General features: G+C 52.1%; 1 protein-coding gene across 2 annotated transcripts; it reads left to right on the forward strand.

Moving 5' to 3' along the window:
- The first annotated feature begins 2,916 nt into the window (after window positions 1-2,916).
- PINK1 (PTEN induced kinase 1) lies at window positions 2,917-22,721 on the forward strand. 2 transcript variants are annotated; one of them, XM_065929967.1, is made up of 8 exons: window positions 2,917-3,366; window positions 11,695-11,985; window positions 13,360-13,460; window positions 16,663-16,845; window positions 17,367-17,530; window positions 19,571-19,698; window positions 20,032-20,271; window positions 21,190-22,721. In XM_065929967.1, the coding sequence occupies exons 1-8, from the start codon at window positions 2,971-2,973 to the stop codon at window positions 21,457-21,459; spliced, it is 1,773 nt and encodes a 590-aa protein (XP_065786039.1). In that variant the 5' UTR covers window positions 2,917-2,970; the 3' UTR covers window positions 21,460-22,721. The 2 variants fall into 2 exon arrangements, with proteins under 2 accessions (XP_065786039.1, XP_065786040.1); XM_065929968.1 differs by having other exon boundaries at window positions 20,035-20,271.
- Window positions 22,722-22,738: the final 17 nt, after the last annotated feature.

Genomic DNA, 22,738 nt, shown 5'->3' on the forward strand with positions numbered 1-22,738 from the left:
TGTCTCCTTGCCCCGAAGCTCACCTGTCACACACAGATATTCATGGCTGTTCATTGTTTAGTTACTAAGTCGTGTCTGACTCTTTGTAACCCCATGGACTGCAGCAGGACTGGCTTCCCTGACCTTCACTATCTCCCGGAGTTTGCTCAGACTCCTATCCATTGAGTCAGTGATGCCATACATACATGGCTACACCTACAAAAACATTTTATATCTTTTCCAGGGTCTCTGATCCACAACTAGCCTTAGGGGTAAGGAGAATGTTACTGAATCCAAGCTCAGTCGGCTTGTTGAAGACTGATTGACCAAGAGACTAGGAGTTGAGGCAAGAAATACAACTTTATTCAGAAAGCCAATTGACCAAGAAAAAGGCAGACTAATGTCTCAAAATAACTGTCTTGTCAGGATTTAGATGCCAGGTTTTTTTACAGGACAGAGATGGGGAGGAGTTGAGGAAATAAACGAGTCCATCCTAAAGGAAATCAGTCTTGAATATTCATTGGAAGCACTGATGCTGAAGCTGAAACTCCAATACTTTGGCCACCTGATACGAAGAAATGACTCATTGGAAAAGACCCTGATGCTGGGAAAGATTGAAGGTAGGAGGAGAAGGGGACAACAGAGGATGAGATGGTTGGATGGCATCACCAACTCAATGGACATGAGTTTGGGAAAACTCTCGGAATTGGTGATGGACAGGGAGGCCTAGCCTACTGCAGTTCATGGGGTCGCATAGAGTCAGACACAACTGAGAGACTGAACTGAACTGAGGAAATAAAGATAACTATCTTGCAAATATCTCCTGGAATGGACAACCTCAGGGAGGAGAAGTGTTAATCTCTTCAGGCAGAGATTCCCTCTTCAGGCAGGGTTCCCTGAGGCAGGTCATTATATACAATTACAATAACAAAAGCAATGAAAAAAAAGGTTAAAGTCAAAGAAACAGATTCATCTTGGAGTCAGAATTGGCTCTTGCCTGCAATAAACAGAGGTACCTATTGTCACAGCAACCTTTTTTTAATGGAAGCACAATAAAACATACCTCCTTAGCTTAGGGAAGGCACAGGGCTTTTTCCAAGTGGCTCAGACGGTAAAGAACCTGCCTGTAATGCAGATTTGAGTCTGGGTTCGACCCCTGGTTTGGGAAGATCCCCTGGAGAGGGGAACCACAACCCACTCCACTATTCTTGCCTGGAGAATTCCATGGACAAAGGAGCCTAGCAGGTTACAGTCCATGGGGTCACAGAGTTGGCCACCACTGAGCGACTTTCACACTTCCAATATTCTTGCCTGGGAAATCCCAAGCACAGAGGAGCCTGGCGGGCTACAGTTCATAGGGTCTCAAAGAATTGGACACAACTGACTGACTGAGAGAGAGCAAGAGAGATGGAAACCTTGTCTGGATCCCAATTTGAGTAACTGTAAAATAAAACAGCACAATAGGGAAATTTTATATTGACTGAATAATAAATGATAATATGGAGTTAATGGTAATATTTTTAGTGGTGGTGGTTCAGCCGCTCAGTCGTGTCCAACTCTTTGCAATCCCTTGGACTGTAGCCTGCCAGGCTCCTCTGTCCATGGGATTCTCCAGGCAAGAATACTGGAGTGGGTTGTCATTTCCTTCTCCAGGGGATCTTCCCGACCCAGGAATTGAACCTAGATCTCCTGCGTTGCAGGCAGATTCTTTACCAAGTGAGCTACAAGAGAAGCTCAATGGTTTTAGAGCTGATAATAATATTTTTGCTTTAAAGTTGGGGGAATGGGGAGTATGAAGATCTGCATAGGTGAATAAAATAACGACTATTTGTTGATAACTGTTGAAGCTGCATGATGGGTACATGGGGTTCACTATATTATTTCATTATTATGTTTTTGAAAATTCCATGTTTAAAAAAAAAAAGGCAAGAAAAAAGAAATGAACAGGAATTCCTTTAACAACCATTCCTAATAGTAGGAATGGGTAACAGGGCTCTGCCACTGACAAGCTGTGCAACTCTGGGCGAGTCACTCCACTTCCCTGAGACTCAGTTCCCTCTCCTTCCGGTGTGATTTCTCCTGGGGAGTGTCAGACACACTGGGGGAGTGTCTCCTGAGAAACCAGCAGACACTGGAGAGGAGCCTCCGGGCACTGAGGGATAAGGACTCTGCCACCAGGCCAACGTGAACTTTAACCTCAGTTCTGACACTGATGCTTTTCAACTGTGGTGTTGGAGAAGACTCTTGAGAGTCCCTTGGACAGCAAGGAGATCCAACCAGTCCATTCTAAAGGAAATCAGTTCTGAATATTCATTGGAAGGACTGATGCTGAAGCTGAAACTCCAATCCTTTGGCCACCTGATGCGAAGAACTGACTCCTTGGAAAAGACCCTGATGCTGGGAACGATTGAAGGCAGGGGGAGAAGGGGACGACAGCAGATGAGATGGTTGGATGGCATCACCAACTCAATGGACAAGTTTGGGTAAACTCCAGGAGGTGGTGATGGACAGGGACGCATGACGTGCTGTGGTCCATGGGGTGGCAAAGGGTGGGACACGACCGAGCGACTGGACTGAACTGGCATCGCATATGACCTGGGACCCTCGCAGCCCTTCCCTTGCTCAGTATTTTTATCTATAAAAATGACATTCCATCTCATTGGTGGGAAAATTAACAAAGGTAGAGTGTCTAGCACAGTGGGGGTTACTCAATAAAAATTCCCTCCTCAACGACTCGATTTTGTTAGAAAGCAGCCAAGTTCACACCCCTGACGTCCTGGACAGGCCATCCCTTAGACGCTGCGGGCAAAAATCTGAAGAGTACGCGCCGGCAGGTACGGGCACAGCGCCCTCGCGCGTCCAGCCGGGAAACTGCCGGAGCGACGGCCCCGCCCACCGGCGCCCGCGCCTGCGCAGAGGCTCCGCCCCGTTGAGGCGTTGTGTCAGGCGCCCCGGACGCCGGCAGGTCCCCAGGGACCGGGCGGCGACGCCATGGCGGTGCGACAGGCGCTGGGCCGGGGCCTGCAGCTGGGCCGAGCGCTGCTCCTGCGCTTCACGGCCAAGCCCGGCCCGGCCTACGGCTGGGGCCGGCCGGAGCGGCCGGGCCCCGCGGCGGGCTGGGGCCGCGGAGAGCGCCCGGGCCCGGCCGCGGGACCCGGCACGGAGCCGGGCAAGCTCGGGCTCGGGCTTCCCGGCCGCTACCGCTTCTTCCGCCAGTCGGTGGCCGGGCTGGCGGAGCGGCTCCAGCGGCAGTTCGTGGTGCGGGCCCGGGGCGGTGCGAGCCCTTGCGGCCGCGCTGTCTTTCTGGCCTTCGGGCTGGGGCTGGGCCTCATCGAGGAGAAGCAAGCGGAGGGTCGGCGGGCCGCCTCAGCCTGTGAGGAGATCCAGGTGAGTGCCGGCGGCGGGCGGGGCGGGGTCGGCCGAGAAGGGGGCGGGGCCCCAGTTGGGTGCGGGGCGGGGCCGGGGAGGCCGGACTGGGGGCGGGGCTTAGTGCGGGGGCGGGGGCAGAGTTGGGGGCGGGGCGGGACTGGGAGGCACTGACTGCCTTGGGGCCTGGTGTCAAGATTTATCTTGTTGAGTTCAGTCCAGTCGCTCAGTTGTGACCGACTCTCTGCGACCCCATGGACTGCAGCACGCCAGCCTTCCCTGTCCATCTCCAACTCCCAGAGCTTACTCAAACTCATGTCCATCACGTCGGTGATGCTATCCAACCATCTCTTCCTCTGTCTTCCCCTTTTCTTCCTGCCCTGTCTTTCCCAGCATCAGGGTCTTTTCCAAGGAGTCAATTCTTCGCATCAGGTGGCCAAAGTATTAGAGTTTCAGCTTCAGCATCAGTCCTTCCAATGAATACTCAGGACTGATTGTATTTACCTTGTAGCTGGGAATTCCTTGGCAATCATTGATTAAAGCTCATTTGTTACTGATCTTCTGGTGCCGGGCCAGGACCTCACTTTTGTTTTACTATCTTCCCTTCCTCAAACGGGGCTTTCCTGACAACTCAATTGGTAAAGAATTCGCTTGCAATACGGGAGACCCCGGTTAGATTCCTGGGTCGGGAAGATCGGCTGGAGAGGGGATAGGCTACCCACTCCAGTATTCTGGCCTGGAGAATTCCATGGACAGTCCGTGGGGTCACAAAGAGTCAGACAGGACTGAGCGACTTTCACTTTCACTTCCTCAAACAGCATGGTTTGAAAGATATACTAATTATATAGCTCCTGTGGCTCCAAGGCCAATGACATTCTGTAAATTTTCTAAAATTTAAGGACAGCTAAATCCTAACCCTTATGTTCCAGAGGTAGTTGTCATCCCCAATTTATGGATGAGGAAACATACTTAGGGAGGTGAAAAGCGAAGTAACTTGCTGAAGTCACAAGTCTAACTTGCACAGAACCTGTGTTGTTAACCACTTGCCAGCCAGGCAGCCGCCACAGTTTAGCCAATTAGTGATAGAGCTGAGGTCGCAGTAAAAACCCAAACAGCAGGCCTAACGGTTTTTATTTAACAGCCTGTATAGAGTTATCAGGGGTGACTAAGAGGCTTAGTTCTTGGGCTTTTTAAATGTTTTAAAGAGCTCAGAGGATTCTGTTTCTACTCAACCAAAATCTCTACTTCTCCAAAGAAACAGAATGAATAGGGTGTGTTTATTAAAAGGCAGCTTTATTTGAGGGCATTGCTGTTCCCAAGTCTGGCAAGTTCAGACTGCAGGGCAGGCAGGCAGGATGGACACCTGGGGAAGAATCATTGTTAAGTTCAAGTCTGAAGGCCATCAGCTGGCACCGTTCTCTCCTCTTCAGGGAGGTCATTCTTCCTGGGGTTTGGAACCATTCGCTGCCTTAGTACAGCCCCAGCGTTTCACAGCTTAGCGCTAAGGTGGTGCAAGGTGGGGTGACCTGCCCAAGGACACAGCCAGTTAAAGACCAAGCAGTGTCTCCCATGTTTCCTGGCTTTCAGTCCAGGTCGTGTTACTCATCACCAGAGCGTTTACGCTCTGGCCCCTTTGAGGCAACAGGTGACGCCTGACCTAGTCCCCAGCCTCTGCCCCTGTCTTTTGTTACATACAGCTCAGCCGGCAGAAGACAAGGGCGGCCGACTTGACTAACCCTACTTAAAATTACAGCGGCTGTTTCTAAACTGAGGAGCTTGACCCTCCTAAGCTTACCATCTCCAAATCCTTTCCTCAAACTTCACTCTTCTGTGTCTTAAATTTTTTAATTAATTACCAATTAATTTGAAAAATTCTTGCATTTGACTTCTTTGGAAAGAAAATCAGAGTACCAGATTTGGCAACGTGTGTGCTAAAATTCTAATTCTAATGCTAATTAGAATTAATTCTAATGCTAATTCCATTTGGTGTCATACTGGAATAGAGCAGACTAGTCCCTTTAGATGCATTTGGAAAGAATTTTGTGGGGAGAACCCTTTATAAAATAGGCCAAAGATATGCATATATATTTCACCAAGAGGAGATACAGATGCCAAATAAGGATAGTTCAACTTCATGAAACATTAGGGAAATGCAAATTAAAAATACAATGTGATATCTCTGCATACTTATTAGAGCAGCTAATATTTTAAAACTAAGCGATAATAGCGAGTGCTTATGAGGATGCAGAGAAACTGGACCAATGGTGAAAATATAAAATAGTATAACCATTCTGGAAAATAGTCTGCGGTTTCTTACAAAACTGAACATACATTTGTTTATCATATGACCCAGCCATTGCAGTCTTGGGCATTTACCCAGAGAATTGAAAATTTATGTTCACACAAAAACCTGTACATGAGTAGCTACTATGGGAAACAGTATGCCAGTTCCCCACCAAAATTAAAATTGTGATCCCAGCAATTCCACTTCTTAGTATATATCCAAAGGATTGAAAGCAGGGACTTTGAACAAATATTTGTACACCTATGTTCATAGCAGCATTATTCACAATAGTCAAAAGGTAGAAGCAACCCAAGTGGCCATCAATGGGTGTTAAATCTTGTACACTAGTGTTTATGGCTGCATCCTTCATAATAGCAAAATATTAAAAACACAAACATCCTTTAGCTGGTGAATTGTTAAACAAACCCTGGTATATACAGTGGAATACCAGGAATAAGAAATTAAAAGGAATCAGCCATTGATACAGGTAACAACTTCAGTGAACCTCAGGGGCATTATGCTGAGTGAAAAAAAGTCAGTTCCAAATGGTTGCATCCTGTGGTTCTATTTATATAACATTCTTGAAATGACAGAATGGTAGAGATGGAGAACAGGTCAGTGGTTGCCAGGGACGTGGTTACATGGGGCATGGCGGGGGTGGTGCAAAAACAAAGAGGCAGCTCAAAGGAATTCTCCTGTGATGGAACAGATCTGTATCTTGATGGTGATTACATGAATCTGTAGGTGGGGTGAAATCTAATAGAGCTACACCACATGCACACGAGTGAATGCGGGTTAGAAAAGATGGTGAAAACTGAGTAAGATCTGTAGCCTAGCTGTACGTCAGTTGGGGGAACTGGTGAAGGGTACACAGGACACTTTGTTGGTTTTTTTGGGCAGCTTCCCATGAGTCTATATTTATTTCAAAATAAAGCTTTAAAAAATTTATCTCATTCTCAAAACTGTGGTTGACTGAGGATTACACAATAGTGCTTCGGCTCCACAGAATTTAGAAACTGGTTGGTAAGGCAAGACAGACTTTCATTTTTTAAAAACATTAAAAGTTCTCATGTGAGCTATTTTAGCTTATAGACTCCAGTGCTTTAGGAATCTTACAGAAGGAAAGACTGTTGCGGACAAGGTTGTCAGCCCTGGTTATAGGGGATGCAGGAGCTTGAGTTGGGACTTGTTGGATGAGTAGGGATGAGCAGGCTGAGCAAAGACAATAGAAACAGGGGGCGAGGAGAGGGGAGCAGTTTGAGCAAAGGCTCCGGGAGAGGCATGTGAGAGACCAGCGTGGGCGGTACAGACCGGCCTGCAGGACAGTTTTCACATGTAGGAGTGTCAGGACCAGGACAAGGCGCTGAATAACTCGTAAGGTAGACTTTTTTTTTTGGTGGTGCTGGTCTTCCTTGCTGCATGCAGGGGCTAATCTTTGTTGCAGTGCACAGGTTTCTCATTGCGGTGACTTCTCTTGTCATGGAGCAGTGCTCTAGGGTGCACAGGTTCAGTAGTTGCAGTACACGAGCTCAGTAGTTGTGGGGCACTGGCTTAGTTGCTCTGAGGCTTGTGGAGTCTTCCCGGACCAGGGATCAAACACACGTCCCCTGCATTGGCAGGCAGATTCTTATCCACTGGCGGCTGCTGCTGCTGCTGCTAAGTCACTTCAGTCGGGTCCGACTCTGTGTGACCCCATAGACAGCAGTCCATCAGGCTCCCACATCCCTGGGATTCTCCAGGCAAGAACACTGGAGTGGGTTTCCATTTCCTTCTCCAATGCATGAAAGTGAAAAGTGAAAGTGAAGTCACTCAGTCGTGTCCGACTCTTAGCGACCCCATGGAGTGCAGCCTACCAGGCTTCTCCGTCCATGGGATTTTCCAGGCAAGAGTACTGGAGTGGGGTGCCATTACCTTCTCCCTTATCCACTGGACCACCAGGGAAGCCCATCAGTTAGGTTATGATGTGACATTTGAAAGCAATGGGCTTTCATTGGACTCAGAAGCAGGTGAAGGAAGGACCTGAGTGGGAAAGTCTGGAGGCAAGTGCCTAGCCATAGAAAGGGAGGGATCAGCAGCTGAGACGGGATCTGAGGAGGAAGGCAGAGTTTGGGCAACTGGAGGAATGATGTCACCTGCCTGAAGTAGGCAAGAATCCCAATTTGGGGGAAATGGCCTCTTTTCCCATGCACCCCCACCTACACTTCCATCTAGTTCCATCAGAACTTTTGTACTCTTTGTCTCCTTTCTGTAAACAGAATGGCCCCCCAGCTTCCTAAGAGGTAGAAACAGGGAGACAGATGTATGGTCAGACCACTGAAGATCACAGTTCTCTTGCTCTCTGTACATCCCCTGTGGGACCAGTCCCTGCTTCAGCTACATCCTCCTCACAGGAATATGCTTGCCCCCTGTCCCAGCTATGATTGTTCTCAGCTTTGGGCCAGAGCAGCTCCACCTGCTAATTAATTAACAGCTTACTGACCAGAGACATTAATAATACGTCTTTTGTTACCTAATTGTTATTGACCAGAGTCGTCTTTTAATATTCACTTATATAAAAATCGCCAGCACAGTTGTTAATTTCTGCAAAAATCCCCTAATTGATAATATGTTAAAGGGAAACATCTGTCCTCGTGATGGTCGTTAACCCAAGGGGCTGTGAGGGACATGCCCCAGCCACCGGTTTCCCTGGTGACTGATGAGCCAACCTGACTTCAGTTCCTCCTGTAAATAGCAGTACCCCACAGCCCCCGGCAGTGAAGGTTGCTGCTGGGTCCTGCCTGCTGCACACGGCGGGGTGTTGCTCAGGGACCTTTCGCTGTAGACATGTAAGGTTCTCTGTCACTGTCTCCGGGCTTTTTGCTTCAGTCATCTGAAGCCTGGGCAACTACAAAGCCTGAGGGCCTTGAGGGTGCCACCTAAGAATTGGTGAGCTGGCCGAGAGGCCGAGAAAGTGCCCGTAAACACCAAGATGTCAGGAAGGGACAGGGAGCTTTGTTGGGGAAAGGAAAACTGTTGGGGAAATCCCAGGGTGGCCGCCCACCAGCTTGTGAGCCCCTGTGACAGCTGACTACCATGAGCGGTATCTTTCTCTTCGATTATATCACTGCTTTCCCCGTTAACCTCAGAGTCTCTTTCTTGTTTAAATGTAGCAGCCCCATGCTCATGGTTCATCTGATTGCACAGGGTTGGCTGATGAATAGACAAAATGCAAGGGCCTGGATTGTTTGTAAAATACAAGTATACCCCTGACCCATCACCCCCAAACAATTTAGACACAGGTTTAGAGTTATTAACTCAGGGACAGGCTTGTGAATTGCACATGGCCAGTTTCTTGCAAAGGCTTGTTTGGGGCCTGTGGCAGTGGCAAAACAATTAAAGCATACCCTTGGGCTTCTGGTCCCAGCTTTGAAAGGGAGCTGAGCAGTGATAGTAGTGTGACGGAGCAGCAGTGATACGCAGCCTACAATGCGTTACAGCTGATGGAAGACATTACAGAAGGCCTTCCTGTGTCATCGAGTGACACTAAAGACCCACCTTACCAGTCACGAAGTTCAGAAGTGGACCAAAAAAATACGTAACATACACTGGCACGTCCATCTGCCTTACAGCCCCACTGCACCTGGGCTAATGGTACAGATGAAAGCGAAAGTGATGGTCACTCAGTCATGTCCAACTCTTTGTGACCCCATGGGCTATACAGTCCATGGAATTCTCAAGGCCAGATGTAGGTAGGTAGCATTTCCCTTCTCCAGGGGATCTTCCCAACTCAGGGTTCAGACCCAGATTTCCCACATTGCAGGTAGATTCTTTACCAGCTGAGCCACAAAGGAAGCCCCAAAATACTGGCATGGGTAGCCTATTTCTTCTCCAGCGGATCTTCCCGACCCAGGAATCGAACCGGGGTCTCCTGAATTGCAGGCAGATTCTTTACCAACTGAGCTGTGAGGGAAGTCCAATGGGAGGGATAAAGGAACTATTTCAACAACGATTAAGATGTGAAACCCACTCTCTCACCGTGTGACCACATGTGACCCAGGAGGGTGACTCCAGCCCTACCAGCTATAACTGAACATCTCAGGAGTGACCGGCCCCCTGCCTCTGCCACAGTAACCCAGAGGCTGCTTGTCAACACCCTCTAAGTTCAGCTAAGTTCAGCTGTTGACCACCAAAGGACCAACCCGCCAGGGAAATATTGTAAAGTGGTCCTGGGACTGGAAGATAAGACCCTGGTGGCTTGGGCTTGCCACCCTGTGGGGCATGGGATTAGAATGGGATTTACAGATCTCACCTTCTTATGGATCTTCTACCCAGCCCCACCTAAGACTACTTAAAGGAATTAATCTGGGTCCCTACTGGAGAAAGGCACCATTCTATTAACCCTGGGGTCTGTCACACCACCTCCCCAGGACTGGCATCGGTCGTGGGGACTGAGAGTGGGCCGGCGGTGTGGTCCCACAGGCCTGGCCAGGACGGAACCACAGGACGGGTGGGCTCTCACAATGCTGGCACTGCTTGTATTTTGCCTAGTGGTCACGACGTTCCCTATATTATGTGAATGTAAACATCCTACGTTTTGTCCCTTGTCTGAGCAGAGAGAATCTGTCTGGGGACTGGGCGACCGCGGTGGCCTAACTGTGAAATGAGTCTGGGAATTTCCCTGGTGGTCCAGTGGTTAAGAATCCGCCTTCCAGTGCAGGGGACGCGGGTTAGATCCCTGGTTAGGGAACTAAAATCCCACATGCCACGCAATGAAGCCCTTGCGGCCAAACTAAAGAAGCCAGCACCAAAGACCAGCATGCCTCAGAAGAGACCCAGCACAGCCAGAAAAATGAAAAGCGTAGAATTGAGTCTGACCAGCGGGTCTCCAGCAAGATGCCCTGTCCTGCGCGTCCCTGGGCCTTCCGTGCTCTTAGCTGCTGGTGTTCGTGTTGCGTTTGTGGTGTTTGGTTGCACTGCACCTCTGCATACCTGACCCCAGGAGAGGGCTGGACCAAGATTGTAAGGGCCGCGCAGGGTCTGTGGGAGTGGAGTCTGTGGTCTGGCCACTCAGAATGGCCACTCCCTTGCTCTCGGTTCATCCCCTGCTGGACCTGCAGGGCCAGGGGCCTGGACCAGTGCCTGCTCCCCTACAGCCTCTTCACAGGAGGTGTTGACCCCCTGCCCCAGCTATGGTTGCTCTAAGTCTTGAGCCAGAACCGCTCCACCTGCTGGTGTATTAAAGGGAAACATCTGCCCTGGTGATGGTCATGAACCTGTGGGGCTGTGAGGGACGCGCCCCACCCACCGGTTTCCCTGGTTACAAATGAGCCCACCTGACTTCAGCTCCCCCTGTGAATGGTAGCTGCCTCCTCCCCAGAGTAGCGAAGATGGCTGTCAGGTCCTTCCTGCTGTCTGCTGCACACAGTGGGATGTTTCTCCAGGACCCCCTGCTGCAGACATGTAAGATTCCCCATCCAGTAAACCACAGACGTCATTGTCACTGGCTCCAGGCTCTTTCTTCAGTTGCCTGGAGGCTGGCCGTGTACAGGAGCTGCAGGCCCTCGGGGTTCAGCCCAGCAACAAGCTCCAGGGAGCCTCCTGGTTTTCACCCACTTGCTTGCCAGAGCAGCCCAAGATCATTCACAAGGAGGAGGGGCGGCTGTGACCACATGCTCCTGCCCGTTCACAGCCCCTGGTAATAGTCCCGTAGCCGCCTGCCGAGGCCTTTGCAGAACGAACCGTCTCCATAATCGGAAACCTCCAAGGTTGGGCTGGTAGCCTGACAGGCAGCAAAGGAGCAGTGTGCCAGCTGCAGAACTGGGGAGTTGTGACCTCTTAACTAACACAGTGTTCTGTGTTGGACTGTCGCGGTGGCTGCCATGAAGTGACAGTTTGAGAAGTATTCTGAATAAGGAGAGAGAACACAGGCTGGCTTGAGCCCAGGACCAACAGTAGCACCCAATTTTAGTTGTTTTATTAGCACTCAATCTTGTCAGTGGAGATTTGGCCTCGCTGTACCGCTCCATCCCTTCACTGAAGCCTCACGGGGCTCCCGAGCTCACAGTGGCTGCTCGTTTTCTTCACAGGCAATTTTCACCCAGAAAAACAAGCTGCTCCCGGACCCGCTGGACAGCAGACGCTGGCAGGGTTTCCGGCTGGAGGAGTACCTGATCGGGCAGTCCATTGGCAAGGGCTGCAGTGCCGCCGTCTATGAGGCCACCATGCCCGTGCTGCCCCAGGGCCTGGAGGAGGCAGAGCGCCTGGGCCAGCTTCTTCCAGGGAAGGGCCTAGAGATCCTTCCACGAGGAGAGGAGGAGGCGCCGGCCCCACAGGCCCCGGCCTTCCCCTTGGCCATCAAGATGATGTGGAACATCTCGGTAAGGGCGGGGCCTTCCATCTCTAAAGTCATCCTTTTTCAAAATCACCTTCTTGTGGGGGGGTAACCTGACGACACTTTTTCCCAGGAAATAAATAGGAACCAGCAAGATTCTCCACAGGACAGGCGCCTCGCGCTCTTGTGCAGCGGTCTGAAGCAGTGTGTCTCAGATTGTAACATGTCCACACGTCAGCTGAGGTCGGGTCAGAAGGCAGGTTCTGAGCGCAGGTGTGAGGTGGAGCCCGAGTCTCGCCTCCCTGATGAGCTCCCAGGCTGCTGGGCCGCGAGCCACACTGAGTGGCAAGGACCCGGGGCGTCCAAGCCAATGAGCGCATTTCAGGGCTGCGGTCTGCTCCGTCCTCTCGGTCCCTGACCTGGTCGTGGGGAGGGAGAAGCCACGTGCCTTCCTCTGAGCTCACCTCCCACCACACTCCAGACCCAAGGCTGGTGTGTCAGCTCTCTGCTCTTAACCCTTGCAGAACTCAAGGCTCTGGGAAGTTGAGTATTTTTCCCACCCCAAAACAAAGATTTCTGTCCATTTAGAGTAGTTTCTTTATCTTGCCATTACATGGTGGGAGGAGGGTTAGGAAATTCATCAAGAGTTGATTGTATTTTCTCCTGTCCTGAGCTTCTCTCCAAGGCTGAGGTGGGACACAGCCACATAGCTCATGCTGGACCCTGAAGGATGTGGTTTGTGCCTTGATTTGGGGAATGAAGCTTATTAGACTGTACTTCCAAGCAGGGCTGATAGCTAACAAGTAGCCAACCCCCCACCCCACACCCACCCCCAAGAAACATCCAGTCTTAACATCAAAACTCCCACTGGTTGGGGCATGACAGCAAGTGCATTCACAGAAGCTAAAAGACTTAATTCTTAAAGGATTCTTTATAAGTGTCGCCAGTCCTAAGGGCTGTTCATAATGAAATGAGGAAAATATGGTGCTTTTCCTCATTGTTGCTTTTTGCTGGTCGATAGAAGGCTGTTCTGTGATTCAGCACAAGCTTATCCAGGGCAGGCTTGTCGGGCTCAGCCTGTCTGCTGAAGGGAGCCTTCACAGGTGAGCGGTAGTGCTCAGTGGTCCGGTCTGAGCCTGGTGGTGCCCGGGGGCATCTGTGGCAGGAAGAGGAGCCCCTGCCACGGTCGTCTCGGCATCTCCTCTTGCCCTGGGCACCTGAGCTGCCGAGAGCTTGAGGCATGGGCAGCATCCTCTGGGTTGGCATGAATGACAGCTCTGCCTCTGCTTGCCACTCAGAGAGGTTATGAGCTTGGAGGTCAAAGCCAGTTCCAGGCAGTAGTTGTCCTGGTCCAGATTACAAGGAGGGTCTGGACTTCTTGGACCCATGTAATTCTGGACCCGCTGTGGATATGTTCCAGGCAGGCTCATCCAGCGAAGCCATCTTTAGCACAATGAGCCAGGAGCTGGTCCCAGCCAGTCCAGTGGCCTTGGCCGGGGAGTATGGAGCGATCAGTCACAGGTAAGCAGCCATCTGCCCCTCCCTCCGCCCCGTCACAGAGCAGAGCCCCCTGTGCCCTCCGCCCAATGTTTGATGTGACACACACACCCACAAATACAATAAACGCTCACTGAACAGTGTAGTCAGTGATTGGGTTTTCAGTTGGTGGATAACTGGGAAAGACTGTAGATAGTCTGACCCCAGCTGGAGATGCAGGTGGCTGACTCACGCTGGAGCAGGGAGAGAAGGCCATCGAAAACCATTCCCCATCCTTCCGAACTGGGCGGATCTGATTTATGACTCCTGAGTGATTCCCAGGTAGAGCACCACCATTTTGTACGAATTGAATTCTGTCTGTCCCCAGCAGAGGCAACACTCATTTTATGAATAACCGCCATGACCTGATGGTGCCGAGGGATTCTTTTTTAATGGCCTATTCCCCGAGAGTGCTCTTGGTGGTGGAGGCGCCTGAGAAGAGGCAGCAGAGTCCAGCGTGGTCAGTGCTGGGACGGCGTATGCTCCGGTGTGAGGGAGCCCCGTGGCGGCGTGTGTGCAGGGCTTGGGGGCCACTCAAAGGCCTCTGAAGGGACAGTTCATTCTCTCTTTTAAAAGATGGCTAGCTGTTAGCTTGGCAGAGGAGCAGGAAGAGAGACGCCCTCCACAGAGGGAAGGGCAGGTAGACGGCAGCTTAACCTCACCGCGGCTTTGCAGACCCACAGGTTGTAAACGTTAGCGCTTATGGCAAAGGAGATGCTGGGCTCACTTTAGTGTTTGTAGACCACGGGAAGAGGTGGCTGCTGAGCTCTCGGTGGCTTACTCAGGGTTGGCTTGTAGATCAGAAGAAGGAAGGTAGAGACAGAGACCTAAGGACATACACACGGGAGTCCCGTCCCGGGCTCTGAAGGTTCCCGTGTGACGGAGGGTCGGTGCGGGCCTCGAGAAGCAGACACTCGGTGGGCTGAGCCCTGACCTCCTCAGCTCCTGATGCTTTTGTAGGGACGGCTGGGTGTCAGCCGACCCCTAGGGGCTAGTGTGACCCTCCGGCGCCTCGTGGTGCTGCCCTGCAGCTGTGAGCGTGTCGTGTCTCTGCTGCCCACATCTCCCATCTGAGGCAGGCCCTGCCACTCTCCAGTCCTCTGCCCACTGCGTTGTTTCATAGCATTTGTCTCTATCCGTCTTAAATCATAGGTGTCTGTTTATTCACCACTCTCCGGCTGAACCGGAAGCTCTCCGAGGGCAGCACTTTTATGTTTGCTAGGTATGCTCACAGCTCAGTGAATGTCTGTGGAACGATTAGCTGAACACGCCAGGAGGTCTGCTACCTCTAGTCCTGATGGCATCAGCTCTGTCTCAGGAGAAAGACCCTGAGAGCACTGGGTGGGTTTCTTCCTAGCCTTTGCTCATCTAGGGCCTCAGACTCAGCGTGTGCGGTCTGCTCGGTGCCTGCTTCTCCCACCTGCTCTCTGATCCTATCCTGCTCATACCCTCTGCTCCACCACACTGAGATCATGTGTCCCCACCCCACCCCACCCCCAGATGACTACAGGCTGGCTTGTGTGTACGGTTGGCTAGGCTTGGTCCGACCCCGTCAGGCCTCCTGTCTGGCTCCAGTTTTCCGTTCCAACACACACGCCCCTCCCCCGTGCAGCCACACGCCTCCCCTGGGCTCTCGCGACAGCCAGGCCGCACTTTGCCACTATGGCGCCCACAGCCTCGTGCTGGGAGCCTCGTTCTCCTGGTGGCTCTAAGGGCCCCAGGCCGGAACGATGCTCTAACGCCTTTGATAACCTAGGACAGGGGCCCATGTGGACAGACCCCAGAGGAGCTGTTGGAGCCACTCATGGCCTGGCTGAAAGCTCGAACCTGAGGCAGCTCGGAGGACAGGCCGGGCGTGGGGCTCTCCCTGTTGCCTCCATGTCTCTGGGCTTCCGCTCCATCCGCCTCTCTCTGCCACCCTGCGTCCTCATTTCCTGCCCAAAGCTTTACTTCCGGCTTCCCTCAGGTCTCGTGGTATTGTTACCAAAAGCAAACTCCTGTGCCTGACGTACAGTGAGGCCAAACAATACCAAAATGTCAGAGTTTGGAACAGAGAAAGGTTTATTGCAGGACCATGGAAGGAGACGGGTGGCTTATGGCCCCCAAACGTCAAATTCCCCGAAGGGTTTCAGCAAAGTATTTTTAAAGGCTGCATAAGGGAGAGGGGGTCCCAGGGTATGTGATGGGCTCGTGAACAATTCGGTAGATGGTGAGGTGACAGGGCAGTGTCACTGGTTAACAGACTCAGTCCTCAGGCTCCAGGAGGTCTGCAGGCTACCTGCTCACGGTCACCAAGCAGTCAGCATCTTCATTTGGTGGGGGTTTTAAAATCTGTGAAACAGCTCAGGAGATGTGCATCAGATACTGTTCAGAGAGGAGCTCAAGCGCGGTTACAGCATCCTTTCAAAACCTCGGCTCCATCTCCTGTGCAGTTACTGCCGGTTTTTCCTCACGCTCTCACGCTCCACGCAGAGACCTCCCCTTTTCCTGGCCACCACTGGGACTCGGGCAGGACTGCAGGCCCTTGGTCGCCCTTGGGTCAGGTGCGCACGCTTAGTCCCGGCAGCTCTGGGCAAGGGCGGGGCTGTACCCAGCGGGCAGTCCTGCGGCCCTGACAGGGCGTCCCGAGGGTAGCCTCTGTGTCTGAGCAGGGCGGTGGGCTGGGGCTCCCGGAGCGGCAGAGGCCTGGGCAGGGCATCTGACACGGCAGGGGAATCGCTTCTACAAATGGCCTCCGTGTCGGCTTACTCAAAGGCTGACTGAGCTCATGCCAGGTGTTATGCTGGGGCCTGGATCAGGGAGATTCTGGGTCCTATTAACCACCTTACAGGGTATGTTACCACTCTATGCCCCTTTTGCATTTGAGACTGAGCCCAGAGAAGTTGGGCAGTGTGGCCAAGGACTTGGAGAGGCAGGCGTGGGGTTCAACCCCAGGCAGCCCGCTTCCAGGGCCTCCTGCCCCGTGCTCTACCTCATGGGACGGACGGACGGTGGATGGACGGGTGGGGTCAGCAGTGTGATGGGTCATCGCGGGTTTCCCTTCCAGCACCCTGCTCTGCACTTGGCACACACTTGGTATAAATACGGGTGGAGATGAGTGTCAGTGTTGATTGTGGCCTCAGGCTATTGTATTCTCAAGTGTCATATCTGCTGCTGCCCTCCCGTTTGTCCCACCTGGCTGAGACAGAAGACCCAAGGGAGGTCCCAAGCAGCTGGCCCCGCACCCCAACATCATCCGGGTCTTCCGAGCCTTCACCTCGACGGTGCCGCTGCTGCCAGGGGCCCTGGTCGACTACCCGGACGTGCTGCCCCCGCGTCTTCACCCCGAAGGCCTGGGCCACGGGCGGACTCTCTTCCTTGTCATGAAGAAGTGAGTGGTGGGACCTGGAGTGAGTGGGAGCTGGTCACTGCCTCCAGGAGCCTGGGGTCACAGGCAGGAGGACCCTCTCTCTGGGAGACAAGGGCAGACTGAGGGCGTATGTCTGCCCTGAAGCGCAGTTCCCTTTGGGACGGCCTTTCAGGAAAACAGAAGTGCATGTTCAGTCAGGTCATCCCTTCCATCTAGTGCTCTCAGTACCTTTGACCATCGCCCCCTCTGTGCTCACCTTTCTCCTGCTCTTTTTTTTAAACATAGACTCTTCTCCTTTCCTCCTCCTCTGTGCCTCTGGCATTGCTATGTGAGTGTTTTATGGAAACGAGAAGCTAGCTGTCCTGTGACTTCTAGCGTGTGAGGCCCCAGCTCTTACTTCCTAATTCCAGGACGGTGGATAGAAACAGAAAGGCTACTTAGGGAGAGAAGGAACCAGAAGAAAGGCCGTCACCCTAAGAGGAAGTAAGGTGCTCGGGGTGCGTGGCGCGCGGTAACTCGTGCCCTGTCACGCTCCCCACCAGCTACCCCTGTACCCTGCGCCAGTACCTCCGCGGGAACACCCCGAGCCCCCGCCTGGCCGCGGTGATGACTCTGCAGCTCCTGGAAGGGGTGCATCACCTGGTCCAGCAGGGCGTCGCGCACAGGGACCTGAAGTCTGACAACATCCTTGTGGAACTGGACTCCGGTAGGTGCCCCGCCCTCTCTCCTGCAGGATGGAGACTCTTTGTTTTGGTCTTTGTATTGTAAGAATATTTTCAGTGAGTACTGCTTGACTGTCAGCCCAACTGCCTCTGGCAATGAGCTCCCCATCATGGGAATCATTCAGGCAAAGCTGGGTGGCTACTTGGCTGGGGGTTCTGTAAAGGAGAGTCATTGTTTTGTTGTTGTTGAGTCGCTAACTCGTGTCAGACTGTTTGCAACCCCGTGGACTGTAGCCCGCCAGGCTCCTCTGTCCATGCGATTTCCCCGGCAGGAATACTGGAGTGTGTTGCCTTTTCCTTCTCCAGTGGATCTTGACCCCGAGATCAAACTCGTGTCCCTGCAACACAGGAGGGTTCTTATTTGGTCAATTTTGAAATAAAGGACTCAGGATAATTAAATATGCAATTAAATTCTAGAGGAACTGACTTTTAAAGAAAGTCTGCGTGAATCCTTTTCCAGATAACTAACTGATAAGGCACTGATTTTGTCCAGTTCTTGGCTGGGGGACCTTGATTTCCTGGAGGCACATCCATATTTGTGTTGCTGGTCCCACTCAGCTCTGGCGAGTGGGCAGCTGTCCAGGCCTTGCTGGCCTGTGTTCCTGGGTCAGCATGTCCTGATAGTGGCTTTTGTTGTTGTTCAGTCACTCAGTCAGGTCCGACTCTTTGTGACCCCGTGGACTGCAACACGCCAGGCCTCTGTCCATCACCAACTCCCAGAGTTTACTCAAAGCCATGTCCATCGAGTCGGTGATGCGATCCAACTATCTCATCCTCTGTCGTCCCCTTCTCCTCCTGCCTTCAATCTTTCCCAGCATCAGGGTCTTTTCCAAGGAGTCAGTTCTTTGCATCAGGTGGCCAAAGTATTGGAGTTTCAGCTTCAGCATCAGTCCTTCCAATGAGTATTCAGGATTGATTTCCTTTAAGATGGACTGGTTGGATCTCCTTGCAGTCCAAGGGACTCTCACGAGTCCTCTCCAACACCACAGTTCAAAAACATCAATTCTTTGGCACTCAGCCCTCTTTATGGCCCAACTCTCACATCCATACATGACCACTGGAAAAGCCACAGCCTGACTAGATGGACCTTTGTTGGCAAAGTAATGTCTCTGCTTTTTAATATGCTGTCTAGGTTTGTCACAGCTGTTTTTCCAAGGAGCAAGCGTCTTTTAATTTCATGGCTGCAGTCACCATCTGCAGTGATTCTGAAGCCCAAGAAAATAAAGCCTGTCACGGTTTCCATTGTTTCCCCATCTGTTTGCATGAAGTGATGTGACTGGATGCCATGATCTTAGTTTTCTGAATGTTGAGCTTTAAGCCAACTTTTTCACTGTCCTCTTTCACTTTCATCAAGAGGCTCTTTAGTTCTTTCCTTTCTGCCATAATGGTGGTATCATCTGGATATCTGAGGTTATTGATGTTTCTTCCAACAGTCTTGATTCCAGCTTGTGCTTCATCCAGCTTGGCATTTCGCATGATATACTCTGCACATGAGTTAAATAAGCACAGTGACAATATATAGCCTTGATGTACTCCTCTCCCAGTTTTGAATCACTCTGTTGTTCCATGTCTGGTTTTAACTATTGCTTCTTGACCTGCATACAGGTTTCTCAGGAGGCAGGTCAGGTGGTCTGGAATTCCCATCTCTTGAAGAATTTTCCATAGTTTGCTGTGATCCCCACAGTTGAAGGCTTTAGTATAGTCAATGAAGCAGAAGCAGATGTTTTTCTGGAATCCTCTTGCTTTCTCTATGATCCAACAGATATTGGCAATTTGATCTCTGGTTCTTCTGCCTTTTCTAAATCCAACTCGGACATCTGGAAGTTCTCAGTTCACTTACTGTTGAAGCCTGACTTGGAGAATTTGAGCATTACATTGCTAGCATGTGAAGTGAGCGCAGTTGTGCAGTAGTTTGTTCCTGGGTCAGCATGACCTGAGGGTGGCTTTAGTGGAAGTATAGGAGGGCCTCGAGGTGCGGGGAGGGGAGGAGACTTGGCCTCTCACCTCTGCACTTCTCCCCGCAGACGGCTGCCCCTGGCTGGTGATCACCGACTTTGGCTGCTGCCTGGCTGATGAGCATGTCGGCCTGCAGTTGCCTTTCACCAGCTGGTACGTGGACCGTGGCGGAAATGGCTGCCTGATGGCTCCCGAGGTGAGTCCCACTGAGCGTGTCATGTGCCACCAGCAGAGCCTCTCCCACCAGGTTTCCTCCCTGTTTACTCAACACTTCAGTCTTTTCTGACCCATGATTTATCAGAAGTTCCTTCCCTGCCTCTTTGCCTAGAACTGACGCCCCAGGAGAGATGAGTTTTGTCAGCCTGAAGTAGGCAGCCTGAGCACATTTTCTTGTATCTGAGCTACAGTTCACTCCAATTCTGGGTCCCTTGGGTCAGAGTCCAGACTAGTCTGCAAATCAGGTGCCGTGCAGGAGCACAGATAGGTTTCAAGTACCAGCAGCGTGATTGCTCACTTGTTGCTTTCCAAGCAGGTGTCCACGGCCTGCCCCGGCCCCAGGGCAGTGATCGACTACAGCAAGGCCGACACCTGGGCGGTGGGTGCGCTCGCCTACGAGATCTTCGGGCTCCCCAATCCCTTTTACGGCCAGGGCAAGGCCCACCTTGAAAGCCGAAGTTACCAGGAGGCTCAGCTGCCAGCACTGCCCGAGCGGGTGCCGTGGGACGTGAGGTGCCTGGTGAGGTCGCTGCTGCAGCGGGAGGCCTACAAGGTGAGGCGGTGCAGACTTACAGGGGGCTTGTGGATGGGAACCTCACGTCGAGTTCCAGAGTAAAGGGCAGGGCTGGGCAGGCACTGGAGTGAAAACTGGCTCCTCTGTCTTACAGAGGCGATGGCCATGGACAGGAGAACACACAACAGGCTGGAATAGAGATGGGAGCAGGGGAGCTGGCCACCAAGTTCGGAGTCAGGATTCTAGCAGTCAGCTCCTCTTGGCTTTAGTCATGTTTAATAAAGATGTAGAATCAGCTGAGATCTAACCAGACAGGTAGGATGAACTCTCCTAGGGGATCTGGACATTTTGAAATTAGTCCAAAGGCTAACATATTTGAAACCTTAATAGGAGTGGCAGGGCCAGCGCGGGTGGCATGTGGAGTGGAAAAGGATGGACAGACCAGGGCTCAAACCCACCCCACCACGTGCCCCTCACCATGTGCAGCAGGCTGCCACATAGTATACACTGCCGTCATGAAGTTAGGACAGCTCCCCTCACCACAGACACAGCTCCTGGGCCTTCCAAAGGCCCAGGAGGGACCTCCCTGACAGTCCAGTGCTGGCCTCCCAAGATTCCAATGCAAGGGACACATGTTCGATCCCTGCTTGGGGAAATAAGATCACATATGCCATGCTGCATGGCGAAAAAATCCTAATCAAAAAAAGGCCCGGGATGGGGAGGCTATTCCAACAATGTCCCCTCCCCCTCCCCCACCCCAAATCTTGTACCCCTGGGAAAGCCTGGGGCGTGGGTAGAATCGGCCAGTGTGTGTGCAGGGTGCTGCAGGACAGGAGGGTGAAGAACATGCTCGGGGCCAGAGAAGGGCAGACCCTGACACAGGCGGCACTAACAAAGCAGGCCGTGGGTGAAGACTGTCAGAGGTGTTCTAAGCTCCGGCTCCCCTTCCTGTTACAGAGGCCATCCGCCCGAGTGGCTGCTAACGTGCTTCATTTAAGCCTCTGGGGTGAACACACGCTCGCCCCGAAGAACCTGAAGCTAGACAAGATGATCGGCTGGCTCCTCCAGCAGTCGGCTGCCACTCTGCTGGCCAACAGGCTGATGGAGAAGAACTGTGTGGAAACAAAAATGAAGATGCTATTTCTGGCCAACCTGGAGTATGAAGCGCTGAACCAGGCGGCCCTCCTCCTCGACTCCTGGAGGGCGGCCCCGAGACAGCTGCTGTAGCTGGCGAATTACTAAAAGTTTCCAGTATCTGTGTTGTGCTGGTCTGTGAATGCTGAGTGAGTGCCTCCTGGGTGAGGGGACGGGGGAGTCAGAAGCAAAGATGGCACGCGGAGGGTGAGTCAGCGAAGAGAAGGCCTCAGGTCTGGCAGATGGAAGGAGCAGCTCGAGGTTGCGCTTTAGCCGCTAACGCGTTCTAGCTGTGTGATTTTGTCTAGCTGTGTGATTCTGATGCATTGTCCAAGTTCTCTTACCTGTGAAATGAAGACGCTGCTCTTGATAGAGGTCAGCAAACTTTTTCTGTCAAGGGCCAGTGCTCAGGCTGTCCCAGCTACTCAGCTCTGCCATCGTGGTGCAAAGGCAGCCTTCAATGTGTGAACAAGTTCAGCTTCACTTAGGGACCCTGAGATTTGGGATTTCGTGTGTCACTAAACATTCTTAATTTTTTCAACCACTTAAAAGGTAAAAACCATTTTTAGCTTGCAGGCCTACAAAAATCAGGCAGCAAGCCAGACCGGCCCACAGACCAAGTCTGCCAACCCCTCGTCTAGATGACCGCAAAGGGCCTAACCCTCAAGAGAAACGCTACCCAATCACCAGGCTCCTTTGTGCATCAGTGCTGACCACGTGACCAGCCCTGGGCACACAGATCCCAAGGATGAGCTCTGTCCCAGGCGAGAGGCGGCCCGGGTGTAAACCGCTGACCAGAGTCCTGCCTCCCTACACCTCTGAAAAGTCAGTGGCCGAGCGGGTCTTTAGGTGAGGCTGAGCTGAGGAAGGTCAGACCTGTGCTGCGGCCAGAGTTCACGCAGGTCAGGACAGTGGGGTGTCAGAGTGAACAGCGCGTGAGCGAGCCCCGAGGCAGGGGCCGCTGCAGTCAGTCACGTGTCCCGGAGCAGCGCTGGGTGCTGGTGACAAGCATCGCGCAGAGCTCGCGCAGCCGCTGACTTGAGTCCAGCAGAGCGCCGGTGACTCATGAAATGGAGATTAACAGTGCAGTGTTCCGAACCTGCTGATTGTCCCTTCTGACTAGCATTTCTTACAGGAGTTGTGACGAATTAAATGTATACTGACAACTAAAAAATATGTAAGTGCCTCAAACTGAATACTTGGCTCACACTATAAAGACAATCATAGTGGAAATGGATCATACAACTTTATGTGTGCTTTTTAGAAACACAACTAGTGCATAAAGCAAGGTGAATACGATGAAAGGCTCTTTTCAAACAAGCAGTCTATAATTCTATTAAAGTCAAGTGCTGTTACCCTAGCTTTCCCATCT

Source organism: Muntiacus reevesi, chromosome 3 (assembly GCF_963930625.1).
Source record: "Muntiacus reevesi chromosome 3, mMunRee1.1, whole genome shotgun sequence".
NCBI classification, from domain to species: domain Eukaryota; kingdom Metazoa; phylum Chordata; class Mammalia; order Artiodactyla; family Cervidae; genus Muntiacus; species Muntiacus reevesi.

Coding starts and splice junctions, on each gene's coding strand:
- PINK1 (XM_065929967.1), top strand. CDS start 2,971: ATGGCGGTGCGACAGGCGCTGGGCCGGGGCCTGCAGCTGGGCCGAGCG. Junction 3,367..11,694: donor CAGCCTGTGAGGAGATCCAG/GTGAGTGCCGGC, acceptor TTTTCTTCACAG/GCAATTTTCACCCAGAAAAA. Junction 20,272..21,189: donor TGCAGCGGGAGGCCTACAAG/GTGAGGCGGTGC, acceptor TTCCTGTTACAG/AGGCCATCCGCCCGAGTGGC.